The sequence below is a fragment of the Stylophora pistillata genome, chromosome 3 (assembly GCF_964205215.1).
Source record: "Stylophora pistillata chromosome 3, jaStyPist1.2, whole genome shotgun sequence".
NCBI classification, from domain to species: Eukaryota; Metazoa; Cnidaria; class Anthozoa; order Scleractinia; family Pocilloporidae; genus Stylophora; species Stylophora pistillata.
The window spans coordinates 43,904,524-43,918,434 of NC_142521.1; the positions used below are offsets into that span (position 1 = coordinate 43,904,524).

Sequence of the window (13,911 nt, forward strand, 5' to 3'; positions counted from 1 at the left end):
ATCGTTTGGGTCCCGATATTTTCTCAGTGTTGTGAAGGAAAGGACACGTTTTGCATCGTGCACGAGCGCATTTAAAAGTGCCTGGTTGGTCATTAGTCTGAAAAGAACTTCTGACCAATTTACCATTTCCACAAAACATTGACTTAATTTCAAACTGCAACATACAAGGACTGCACAACCTTGAGATTAGAACTTGATGCAAGTCTTTTCAGTATAACTAATGGCTTCACGTAAAAAAAAAAAAAAAACAGAAAAACAGAGCTGTTTATAATTGTGCTAAGGGAAAACATGGGTTTTACAGGCAAAAGTAAGGACCTAATAAGAGTCTTTCGTTCAAATGGAAACGCAGAAGAGGATTGGAATTCGATTAAAGCTTAGCTAGAATTTCGCGAACGGCTGTATGTGTTTGTCGTCTCCTACGTTGCCACACCTCAACATCTGCATGACGTTTGTGAGCAGCGTTTGATTCCAAAAGGAACTTAAATAGTTTTCTGCTGGGGCTTATGCTCTAAGACCGAGCTTGATTTCACGTTGTAGTTTTGTAAAAGCCGGCTAAGAACTGTACAACTTTTGAAAACGCACTTTACAGTCGCCGTCGTAACTTCCTTAAAAACGAAAGCGCGCTATATAAGGAAGTCTTCCCTGGGAAGACCTAGGCTCATTTGTCACTCACCGTTAACGTGTGCGGGTCAAATTTAAATGCTGGTAGACGAACAAAAGGAGCTAATGAGATATCTATTGTTTACTTCCACCAGCATGGTGGCAGGAGGTAACGTGCGAACCACGGACTTCAATCTCAATTTACCGCCACAAATAAAGACAGTTTCCATTGGAGAAAGGAAAAACAAATCTCAAAAATTGTATTGTGATCTTGTATTGTGATGAAGACATAAAACGATTTTGAGGAATGCGCTCGCTGTTTACTGCTTTGGAGTAGCTGTAGCTGAAGCTGACTTGACTCTAAGAGTTCTACATCACACAACGGTTGATTGACAAATGGTCCAGTGGGACCTAAGGCTCCTTTTATAGCGCGCCTTCGTGTTTAAGGTCCCTACAAGTCATTCAAACCCAGATAATATTTTTGTGCGCTTAAGCTTGGTCTGAACAACCGCATTCAATCAAAACAGCAGTTTCTTAAGCATTTTAACAATTTCTTCAAGCTGCCAAAATGTTCAAATTCCGACTAAAATGAAGAGAGCTGGGTAAAAGTTACGTTACAAACTCACGGCTTACAAGTTATGGCAATAAACTCAATTTAATCCGTTCCACACTGGATTCGAAGTAGGAATCTTTTCTTTATTGTCAAAGGAATGGTCTCCAAGGTAACTGTATATAAACATCTTAAGTATTTGAAGTATTTTAAGAGGTTGCAAGAAGCGGTAAAGTGATACATTGTGTTACCTGAAAACTGTATTTATCTAAGTCAATCAGAATAAAGAATCTTTTCATCTATGTTTGCATATTGCAAATCCTTAGACTCAAGATAAAATAAAATAATAATAACGAAAACACACCGCATGCTGCTTGCAAGAAGTAAACCTATACAAGTACAAAAGAAGACTTAATATAACCGGCATTAACAAACATTAATTAACATTTCTTAAAACTTTCCTTTGAAGCAGAATTCAAACAAGTTGATTTTAATCTCTGAAGCTCTTCTTTGTCATTCTTTTAATTTTCTCCCTAATTTATGTAAAGCAAAGAAACTAAAAAGAAAGATAAATAACCTTGTGACGTCAGAGAAAAACATTTATAAAGGAAGACAAACTTCACCCATGCGGCAAGATTTTAACAAAGATCATTCACCTGGTCACGCATCTTGTTGCCCAAAACGGTAATTCCCTGCACGGAAAATTTTTGTAACGACATATACGCTTTTTTTTATCGCATTAGACCGCTGTAAAATTTTACTTTATCTGTCTTTTTTTTTAGGTTCTAACAGAAGTCTTCGAAACACAAATCTTTGGCTATCGCCACAAAGTGTTACGCCCTCTCTCTCAACAAAAAAAAATCATTTCTAGAAAAAAAATGTAGTCAAACACCTAAACGGAAAAACAAATTAATTATGGATGAAGAGAAATTGTAATATTAACTGAAGCAGATGTTTGCAAACCGTGTATCAGCACGGAAATGATTTCTCTGTGAGCTACAAGAATAAGATGGAACTTTTCTTGTTATCTTCCTGTTTCCTTGCTCTGATTGTATCAGCGAGCTCTTTGCAGACCTCAAAAGGTATAATCTCTCTTCCGTCGCAGTAATACTCCCTTTTTTATTGGTATCTATCTCATAAATAAGTATAAGCAAAACTATTTTGATCGGTTACCTTCATTTCTTTATCAAACACAGGACAATCACCACATAATGAGGTTGCTTTCGCCAATTTTCTTGCTCACGAAGGCTCCTATTTGAACATTACATATGTTGGGAAAGAACTGGTCCAACACTCCTTAGAGTGTGCTTTTAAATGTCTCTATGAGGATCCATGTTTGTCCTTCAACCTGGCAGATTTGGCTGATAACATCGAAAATCTGCTATGTGAACTGCTTCCATCGGATCGTTACACCCATTCAGACAAGTTCATTACCAACCATTCTTGGTATCACTACAGTATTGCGGTAAAACTCTTTTTCTATCGTTTTATCTTTATCATCACATTTTTTAAAATTTTATCTAGATGATGACCGAAACCGGCAGTCGAAGTCGTGTGAACAAGTTATATTGAACTGTTAACTGAACGTTAAAATACGTCTCTCTGTGGCTTTTTCTTTACTTTTGTGTTCGTCGCAAGCCATTTTTAAGTCATTTTATCAACCCGTCATCAAAGTTTGTAACCTGGTTTAGTGGGACTTTCACCTGGACTTTCTAACAAGCTAGAATTTACCAATCAGTTTGCTTTCAGAACACTGATGAATCTGCTCAAGTCAACTCCATTTGGCAATATACTTAAGATAGTAAACATCAAGTCCCTGGAACATCGCAGATACATGCAAGCCCTAATCCTTTTTTACAAATCTTCATTTAATACAGGGCCAAACTACATCAAGGAATTGTTCTCATTGCGTTCTAGCAATTATGACCTAAGAGGTTATTGTAAGCTAAATGAGCCTACTTTTAAATCAAAGTATTTGTAGAAATCGTATCGTCACATAACTTCATGTTTATGGAACAACCTACCTGAATTATAAGAGCGTCCTCTCTTAGAAGTTTAAAAATTTACTGATCTATGTTAACCTGACTACCGAGACCAATTGTTGCTGTAATCTTTGTATTGAGTAGTTAACATATTAAATTTGTAAAGTCTAGTTTTTAAATCTTCTAGTCTAGTTTTTGTATTTTTATCGAATAGATAACATATTCAAATTTTACAGTATAATTTTACCATACACGCTGACATTTAAATGAACCCCAGGCTCACTGGTGAAATGTGTCTTAATAAAGTACTACTACTACTACTACTGGTTTTTATCAAGGAAGTGAGTACTTGATTTTCTCCATCTTAGTCTCCATGCTCGATGACGCCCTGTCAGAACAAAGGGACCTGTGTACCTCTGTATCGGACAAACAGTTACAAGTGTCGCTGTACGGAAGCATATACAGGAAGACACTGCGAAAGAGGTAATTTAAAACTTTTAGTTTCTAGAGCAATATTTTCAAAAATAATGTTATACCAGCGTACGTTTGTGGCCTATCTGATTCCTGCTGAGCCATCACTAGTCGTCATTTGACTACACACTGACTTGTTTTTAAAAGTGTAATCTTTTCTATTATCATTTCTTTTCTCTATCCATTTCATATCAGTTAACAATGGCTGCAGGTGTTCATCAGGACCAGAAGGAAAACAGCGGTGTAATATAGGTGAGTTATTGTTCCAAAATTTCACCCAGGTCAGCTCCAAATTAAGGAACACAGGATTCGCTTCTTATTGCCCACGGGGGCGCTTAGAACGAATAGATAGAATAACAAGTTTGTAATTTACCTACCATGGCGAAATAGAAGTTATCTCCTGGTTTGAAATATTAGCACAATGGCTCAGAACACGTTTAAAATTCGTCAAATGAAACATTGCTGTGATATATTCTATAAAACTTGATTTAGACCCCGTTCAACACCTAATTTCACCTTAAAACTGAAATATTAAGAGCAATTTTGAAACGGCTGGCTGTAATTTGCTGATATTCGCTCAAGTGCGAGGATATGGCCCAAAATCCAAAATCCAGAAGCTAAGGAAAAATCCATCGAAGATTTTACGAGATCGACCCATAAACCTCTTCAACAAAATTTCCCCATATCAATAGTGATTGCCATACAACGTCCACTACTTCAAACTGTAATCATTTAGTGAACACATGTGTGAAATTCGTTCGATTGCGAAGAGGGAAGTGTAAGTTGTTTTTTTGAACGCTTTGATATAATCGTGATATAGAAAACCATAGACCTACCACTCAGATGAAACTGAATTTGCCTCTGCCGACAGAGCCAGCACAGCGATCATAAGTCAATGTCAAATTATCAATGTCAAATTGTCAACGTCGAGTCGTCAATGTCAAATTGCGTGCCAATTTCCCACGCAAAAGCCTGAAGGAAAGCCTAACAAACAATCACTGGCACACAGAATATGTGGAAAAGCTGAAGCTATTAAAGAAATCTGTAAAAAGAAACAAAAGAAGAGAAGAGGAAAACACGATAATTCTCGAACAAAAACTTGGTTAATCATGGGTTTCCTGTTAATTCACCAATTTTTTTCTTAGTTTTATCAAAAAAGTTACAATTCTTTGGATTTCTAGATCTTCTGCCTGACAAATTGGTTTTGAAATTGAAAACACGCTACTCAAGCAATACAACGGTCGCACTTGCGCTGACGGTTAACCGCTTTGTTGACGGACTGCACCTGAGAGAACAAGAACTACTAAAATAGAATTTAACATGCAGCATGAATAGTGTTTGGTAACAGCTTGCCGTATTTCCATTTGTTTTAGCTTGTTTGAAAACTCCGTTGAACCGCCTTCTTACCAATGAAGCTGGTGGGCGGGCGCTCGAAAAAATTAAGGCGTAGGCAGTTTAAAGCAAAACCCTATATGGCGATTAAATTAAGAGTAGTAACAAAGGCAAGCACAGACACAAACGTGCGCATGCACGGACTTGCATACGTTCACGCACGCAGCATATGCACGCACAGGAGCTTGCAAACACACATATATACACGCTTAGGTTGTCGATAAGCTATGCGATGTGCTCATGTTTTGCTCAGGGAACTATTAGAGAGCAAAGTAAGAGTCGCGGTTAAGTAATAAAGGTGGGTATTCACTCACAAACACACACATACACACGCACGGAAACTCTAACGAGGCTAGGTGGATAGGTTAAGGTGGCTAGTACCAGTTTCCTCGCGTGGGAGGCAGGTCGAAAATTCATAACAAATATGGCGGCACGAGGCTTTTTACGGTTTACGCTACTTTTGTCATATTTTGTAAGAAGTTTGTCTACCAGCGTGTATTTGATGTATTCAACAGCCACTGCGTATGCAGGAGACAGAAACAAAGATAAACAAGACGATTCTCGGCGACATAAAGGTTGCTTCGCATCTAAACCAAAAATCTAATCTATACGAGATCTCGAGAAAGCCAAAGAGTGATAGTAAAAGCAAAATCTGCCTGAAGAAAGAACAGACTCTAAACCTCGAAGGAAAATAATATGATTTAACCAGAGTTTGTGAATAAATGCTTAAAGATGAGCCCGGGTGGCTGTCTTTGACGGCTATTAGTTGGTTTTGTGAGCAGTAAACGTCTGTAAACATCAGATCGTAGATACTCGCGCGAACACACTCGATAGTCAGCGGCAGTCGATCTTATTAAATCCGGATTTTTAAATGCGTGACAAAGCGCGTGGAAATTGCTAAACTCGCAACTAGTCCATGGGCCAGAGAGGTTCTCCGTACCACTTAGGTGAGTGCTATCTGATGAAAGGTTATGTGAAAGACTTTACAAATTCATTTGAAAGCTATCTTGAAAGTGTAGATTTCTCAATTTTTTAGGTACTTGTTTATTTGAAAAATTATTGGTCAATATGGAAACGAGGCTAGGGATAAAACGGTTATTTGCAATACCTTTTTTGTTTATCATAGCGAATAAATCAGTACATGTAACATCTAACAGCATTTCAAAACGATGTTTTGGTGAGAGGCGAAGATTTCCTTTATTTGATTTGAAAGAAAGCTTAAATGAAACCGTGAAGTCAAACTCGCAAGACATCATGAGTGAGTCCCAGGGTAGCGTAGTGCTTCAAAGTTCTTTCACTTCTTAACCTTGCTGTGTCATGACGCTTTAAAAAAGACGGAAAAACATAAGAATAGAGACTTAGAGCCTAAATTTTTAATGCTCATCATGGAAACACTTGCAAACAAGCAGGTGGTGATCGAACTTTCTCAAGAACGCAACGAAACTTGATTGCTATGAACAGACAAAACTAATCGGTTTCGTTGTGAAGTTTGCATTTTTTTATTACTCGGATCATGGAAATTATTGATATTCATTATTAGAAATCACAGGTTATTGTTTGATTAGGCGAAAATTGGAGAAAATTTCTCAAACAAAGGAAAACGCAGAAGAGATTCATGGGTGTAATCTAGGAAGTAGAGAGCAAAGACCTTGTCGGGAAGAGCCTAGCGCGAACAGAACTTATATGAGGAAAAATACACTTATGCGATAAGAGAACCAGATTTAGGAAAGGAACAGAAAGGTGCAATATTTTAACTGCATACGTCGACTTGCATACCGATGTCACGATTAGAAAAGCTGCTATAGCTAACTTGTAAGACATCGCTAATACATTTTGTGAGGTGTTGTAACACGAGCTATCATATCGCTGGCAGCGTCCGTGGGCAACATGAAGCAAATCCTGTGTTCTGATTTCTACCCGAGCGGGTAAGATGGGCCCACCTTACCCGCTCGGGATTGCTCGTTTCTTATCCCGCGCATGAAGAGAATTGCTTAGGATGATCTTACAAAGTTCGTAATTTTTGGGTAATGACGGTGATGTTGTCGCAAAAAGTGGCAGAAGACAGTCAAAACAAAGAAAGCATAAAGGTTTTTTCATATTGTAATGCAGCAGTTGGCGTTCCCACCGTGCTATTTGAGCCATAAGCTGAAAAATGTGTCTGGATAATCCTTTGGAAACGTTGTCATGGAAACTGCTGTTGACGAACTGACACCTATTTTTGGATGACCAGTGATTATGTAATTCAACCCCGTAAAAGTGTTCAAATGGCCTTGGTCAGTCTTTTTCTTGTATTTTTTCAAAGTTACAAACCATAAAAAAGATGAAAACTGGTACTAGTCACCTTAAAACATGCGTCCATCTTCTGAGATTTTATTTACAAGTGATTGATGACTTTGCGTATTTCCTTCGTCACCCTACTCACTAACAAGGACATCGATGCAACGATTCTTCGTATTCTTTACTTTATATTTAGATTATGGCCTTAAATAGTTGATTAGGGCGAAGCGTGAACCAGTTATCTTGCAAAGAAAACAGGGGCAAACTATGCCCTAGATTAAACCGCAGGTCGTTCAGAACTTAACCAAAGGCGAGATCCTTATCCTATGCGTGTCTTATTCTATGTTGCTTAAGACTGAACACTGTTGGACTATCGTCCCCGATAGGCGTGCGGCACTTGCGAAAAACGAAGGAAGATTTAAACAAAAACTGGATACTTTTAAAGAAGCAAAAATATTTAAAAAATGCGCAATTTCTCAAACAATTGTCTTGAGGTTTCTGAAGTTTATTTCCTCTGTTGTAGAGTACCTCATGGTGTTTCCGGAGCCGCGTTCTACAGAAAATTATGCCATGAAGAATCCAGCCATAGCCTCAGATCTCAGCCAGCTGTCAGTGTGTTTTTTTATCAAACTTGTTGAAGACCAAGGGGATCAGTTTGTCATGAGCTATGCCATTCAACAAGAAAAAAATAGCATTTTGGTCGAAATTAATCCAACCCTGGATGTGACAGTTGATGGTCATATATTCTGGTAATGCTTCATGGATTTTTGAAAACTGGGTTGAGGTATTTCTTATTGGAGCCACGATAACTCATAATACAGGACATACTATGATCTTCTTTTTAGACACGAACGCTTAAAGGAGAAGAAAGGAATTTAAACATACAAGCAGACAGATTAACTGGCTGACTGGCTGCTAGACAGACTGATTGAATGGGCGACAGACTATCTTGCTGATTGACAAACTGTCTGACTGAAAAACGACTAGCTGACCGACTAACTGGCTGACAGACGTATTGGCTGACAACCTGACTGACTGGCTGACAACTTGACTGTCTTTGACAGACTGACTAAAGGATATGACGGACTGACGAGCAGACAGAACAGACTGGCTGACAGACTGACTGACTGACTGACTGACTGAGAGACAGATTGACTGGGTGACAGACTGACTGACTGACAGGCCTTTTACAAATTTCTATAGACTTACTAACTGCCTGACAGACGGAATGACTCTTTATTGACTGACTTAGTAACAAACAAAAAGGAAGGCGGATCCTGAATGATTAAATATATTTTAAACTGTTGTGCTTATCTATTTTCCTTTTTTTCCTTTTTTTTCAGGTTTGAGGCGACAAATCTCTACAATGATACCTGGAAACACTTGTGCCTCACCTGGGAAAACAGTCAAGGAGTAGCAAAACTCTATAGAGATGGCAAAGTTATAGAACAGAAAACGAATACCAACAGCAAGAACGCTATCGTTAAATCTGGCGGCGCAATGGTGCTTGGACAAGAGCAAGACTCTGTTGCTGGAGGTTATAACCCTAAGCAAACTCTTCACGGCCGATTGGCAGGTGTCAACATTTGGGATAAAGTTCTGTCCGAAAGCGACATTGCCGCCCAGTACACAAGTTGTAGCATACCTCATGGTTCTGTTCTTAAATGGTCTGCATTTAAAAATCTTACTCATGGCAATGTCACAGTTGAAGAGCCGTGAACTGTGTTGTTCAGTGATCAAACGCTCTAGACTCATAACTCACGTGCTGTAAAATTGCTTAAATTGGAGTATTTACCATATGCAAGCTGGATCACGTAGCACAGTACTAAGTATAGAGAACAAAATATTACATGATATTGCGTTTGAACGTTGCTTACTTTGGCTAGGTCTTTGGAAAACATTTCATTATATTTATCCACCTATCTACTTAGTTGTTTGATAAAATACGTCAAAGTTACAGGTAAATTTTTAGGTGACAGGTTTTTTTCCCTAAAGCTAAGACAGCTACCTGTTTTTACAGTAAGGAACCTTAACAAAATGAAAATTTTCTTCTCTGTTCTCATTTATTCATGATTCTTGAGAATTAATCAGAGGGCATTTCAAGATTTTTTAAGATGCCAAAGAGAATTTGAACATTGAGAGGCTAACAGGACGACAAGTGTTCATGCTTTGAATGTGTGCCTAGATAAAGCGCTGTACCGATGTTTGACGCCTGTGTTGTCTGGTAAACCTTCGTCTCTGCAAAGTAGCGCGCTAAAATGTTTACATTCATTTGTCCACTCAATTCTCAAATTATTATACATATCGTTTTAACTTGTTAAGGAACTGAATAACATGTAACTGTTTGAATAATATACTACCTAATGACAAATGTAACTCAGAAACGTTGAAAATACAAAATGGCTACAGCGCTACCAACCAATTGCTCTTTGACTGATAGTTTTTAAGGGTTTACACTGCGGAAAACATTTCGAACTTAATTAAAAAATCATATATAACTCTGCTACCTATTGACTTAGTTTCAAACTGCACAATCTTGAGATTAGATCTTGATGAAAGTCTTATCAGTATAGCTAATGGTTTCACGTAAAAATAAAAGAATAATAATTAAAATAAAAAAACAGAGCTTTTTATAATTGTGCGGGAGGAAAACATGGGTTTCACGTGCAAAAATAAGGGCCTAATAAATGTGTTTTGTACAAACGGCAACTCAGAAAGAGTACTTTGATTGAAAATTAGCTGGAATTTCGCGAATGGCTGTATGCGTTTATCGTCTCTTAAGGTGCCACAGCTCAACCTCCGCATGACGTCCGTGAGCAGCGTTTGATCTGGGTTTCTGTTTTAAGACCAAGCTGATTTCACGTTCTAGTTTTGCAGAGGACGGCTAAGAACTAAAAATAAAGGCAGCTAGGAAAAAGTTACGTTACAAACTCAAGGTTTACAAGTTACGGTAATAAACTCAGTTTGAGGCGTTCCACACCGGATTCGAAGTAGGGATATTTTCTTTATTGTCAAGAGGATGGTCTCTAAGGAAACTGTACATAAACACCTTAAAAGCGACTTTGTGAATTGACCGAGTGAAAATCGAAAAATGTGGCACATGTTTGGAAAATTGAAAACCTTCATATTTTGCCCAGAGACACCTTATAGTAAAGATAGAAGCGTGGTAAGGTTTTTTTTTGCCCAGACTTCCCTCTTTATCCTAGAAAACTCACGAAAACTGAAACGAGCGTTGGTAGCCGTAAAATGGCGGAAATCAGTGCCCCGAGTAGAGGCAAATGAACTTTGCTCATGAAAAGTGCAAAAGAAGGCAAACTCCTATCAATTTTATAAATTTGTATAGGTGGAATAGAGGTATGGTTTTAGTCTGAAACAGGACCATTTCATTTCATATTGACCTCACGGAACGCTTTTGAAATTTACCAATATCTTAAAACCCAAAAGTCGCATTTCTTGGCAAATTTTCAGTTATCATTTGCCCCATGCGGTATGACTCAGAATCGGTTCAGATTAAGCTCATGATAAGTGGAAATAGTATCGTTTTCGAGGATATAAAAATTAGTTGCATTTCCGCATGGTAAAACCAGGTTGAACTTTGTGAAAATCACAACATCGGTATTTTAATACGTCACGACATAATCTAATTAGGCCCCTGTGGTTAACTGCGAAATTCCACGCACATTTCAGCTGCTAGAACCGTGTTCGATTAGGAAATCGATACAATAAGCTAGCCTTGCATAGGTAACGACGACAAATTGGTTTTCATTCCTGCTTTGGTTTCAAATTCTCATCGATTTCCTTATGGTGAAATTGTTTACAACACCACATTCCGCAAGCTAGCGGAAGGCGTCTGTTTGTCTTGGCATATTCGAACACATTAAAGTATTAAGAAGTTCTAAGGTAAATTTTAGCTTCATTGTGGACTCGAAAGGGGACAATTCAATCATTTATACTGGTAGGTCAAATGTTCACTGCCGGAGACGAGTGTTAAAGATGGGAAGCAATCTGATACCAGTGTAGATGAAACATACTTATTATTTGTCACGCAATGCTGAAATTATTTCAATCTTGTTCCCATCTTGTAATTTTACGGCCAAGAATATCTGGAATTAAGGTTTTTAACAAAATTTTCAATGTGATAATTTTTTTTATCAGTGAGTCACCGCTGTGAGACTTTTAAACTTCGCAGCGGGGATCTTATGCAGAGTTGAATGTAATTGAGTGATATCAGATACTTAGAAGAGCCAATAAGTAGAACACAAAACAACAAATAGCAGTAGCAGGGCAAAGGAAAGAGAGTAAAAAATTATGATTAAAAAAAAGGTTAGGTAAAGGATCAAAAGACATTGTAAAGATGAAACAGAGGCAATGTACAAAATGATTGAAATAGGAGAAGAATACCAGGGTGAACCAGACCTGAGGATAAAACAAACGTTGTTGTTTTGTGTTCTGCTTATTGGCTCTTCTGAGTACGTAAATCAACAGGATATTCGCACTTGACTAAGCTTTAAGCTCGAGTCTCTAGTTTGCATTTCCCTACTTTTATTTTTTTTTACAGATTACTATGAATGTCTCAATCTTTTTTCGCATATTTTATAAAACAGCGGTTGTTTCGTGTGTTTTTAGAAATTTTGGCGTTAAAAATTGATCCCCTCACGCATGCCTTATTTGGCCGCCGTGTTCCACCACGTGACCACAGTAAAATAAACGCTGTAACGTAGTCTGACGTATCGAGTCGTAAAACTTCGTCTTAGCAAAGTTGCGCATTTTAACGCTTACATACAGCTTATAAACTGAGATTTACACGTTATATTTCTTGTTTTCGCGTGTCAAGGAACTGTATAGCTGGTACATGTAGTTTGACTTAAAAAATGGCTGACGTTATCAACCAACTGCTTTTTGTCTAGTTCATTTTTAAGGTTTGCTTTGGAGGAAACATCCAAATTACTATTGAGCCATCATTGTGTACTTTACAAATAAAAACCATGCTGCCGTGAATCTATAACCTAGTATATCAGAACAAGAAAGTGGCACACGATGCGCAACTGGGTGTTTCACTGATGTTCTTACTAAATTTTGACGTGTTCTTGATCAGTTACTGAACAGATTCACGGCAACATAGAATCCATTTGCTTTCTATAGTGAAGACGTAAAAATTTTATTAACGGTGACGTCATTTATCATCTATCCTCTAACAGGCCACGAGTAAGAACCAATCAAATTTCGTGTAGAGTTCAGATTATATAGATCTCTTCGTCCGCATATATATGACGTGCGCAATTGCATTTTGTGGCAGTCTTATTACACTTCAGCCGCGCGTTTATCTCGCTAAATTTTCCTACAGCCAATTGAAAAAAGAAGCGAAGAAATTGTTACCAGCACACCCGTGTCTTCTTCTTCTGCCAATATTTCTGTGAGTCAAAATAACAGTGGTGGTCGTTCAAGAGAAAACAACGATCTTCTTGGCATACTTAAGCAAATGGGCCGTGAACAGTTATATTTGTATCAACTTAAATAATCAAAACCCTTCTATGTGTCTTTGATTTCTATCAAGTTAAGACTTCCATGAGAGCTTGACTATTTTAACCTTGTTTTTATTTTCGTTTTTGTAAACTAATAGCCCATTTCCGAAATATCCTTGGCCTCATTTTCAAAACGAGTCCTGGTGCTCATCCTTTCATATGATTATAAGTTTTGAAACATATGTGTGAACTGCGGTTATGAGACGTATATGAGCACGATCCTTCGCAGTAAAGCACTATTTGAGCAATAGTGAAAATCAGACCTGAAAAAAATTTCAGGCCTGTACGGGATTCGAACCACTGACCTCTGCGATACTAGTGCAGCGCTCTACCAATTGAGCTAACAAGCCAACTGGGAGCAGGCCATCAAATTAATTCGACATAAACCCGTAGATGATAAATCAAACAACAACAAACATATGAAACATATGTGTGAACTGCGGTTATGAGACGTATATGAGCACGATCCTTCGCAGTAAAGCACTATTTGAGCAATAGTGAAAATCAGACCTGAAAAAAAAAAAAAAAATTTCAGGCCTGTACGGGATTCGAACCACTGACCTCTGCGATACTAGTGCAGCGCTCTACCAATTGAGCTAACAAGCCTGAGCTAACAGGCCTGAAATTTTTTTCAGGTCTGATTTTCACTATTGCTCAAATAGTGCTTTACTGCGAAGGATCGTGCTCATATACGTCTCATAACCGCAGTTCACACATATGTTTCATATGTTTGTTGTTGTTTGATTTATCATCTACGGGTTTATGTCGAATTAATTTGATGGCCTGCTCCCAGTTGGCTTGTTAGCTCAATTGGCAGAGCGCTGCACTAGTATCGCAGAGGTCAGTGGTTCGAATCCCGTACAGGCCTGAAATTTTTTTCAGGTCTGATTTTCACTATTGCTCAAATAGTGCTTTACTGCGAAGGATCGTACTCATATACGTATTATAAGTTTTCATTCACATGCAAATTAAACTCATTTTCACAAGAATGGTTGAGCACCATGCCTCGTTTTGAAAATGAGGCCAAGGGTAATTCGGAAATGGGCTATTCAAAGCCCTCATCTCTAGGAGATGCAATAATGCTAACTCTAGTTTCGGTCAAAACTGTTACTTTATC

General features: G+C 38.0%; 1 protein-coding gene across 1 annotated transcript; it reads left to right on the plus strand.

The window, feature by feature from the left end:
- The first annotated feature begins 2,126 nt into the window (after window positions 1-2,126).
- Window positions 2,127-9,694, plus strand: LOC148736275 (C-reactive protein-like). Its single transcript, XM_088754487.1, has 6 exons — window positions 2,127-2,232; window positions 2,347-2,615; window positions 3,501-3,615; window positions 3,799-3,855; window positions 7,796-8,021; window positions 8,616-9,694. The coding sequence occupies exons 1-6, from the start codon at window positions 2,160-2,162 to the stop codon at window positions 8,989-8,991; spliced, it is 1,116 nt and encodes a 371-aa protein (XP_088610613.1). The 5' UTR covers window positions 2,127-2,159; the 3' UTR covers window positions 8,992-9,694.
- The last annotated feature ends 4,217 nt before the right edge of the window (window positions 9,695-13,911 follow it).

Bases quoted from the DNA above. Each gene is read 5' to 3' on its own strand.
- LOC148736275 (XM_088754487.1), top strand. From the start codon at position 2,160: ATGGAACTTTTCTTGTTATCTTCCTGTTTCCTTGCTCTGATTGTATCA. The intron at 3,616-3,798 runs GTAATTTAAAAC...ATTTCATATCAG, and splicing joins AGGAAGACACTGCGAAAGAG to TTAACAATGGCTGCAGGTGT. The intron at 3,856-7,795 runs GTGAGTTATTGT...CCTCTGTTGTAG, and splicing joins AAAACAGCGGTGTAATATAG to AGTACCTCATGGTGTTTCCG.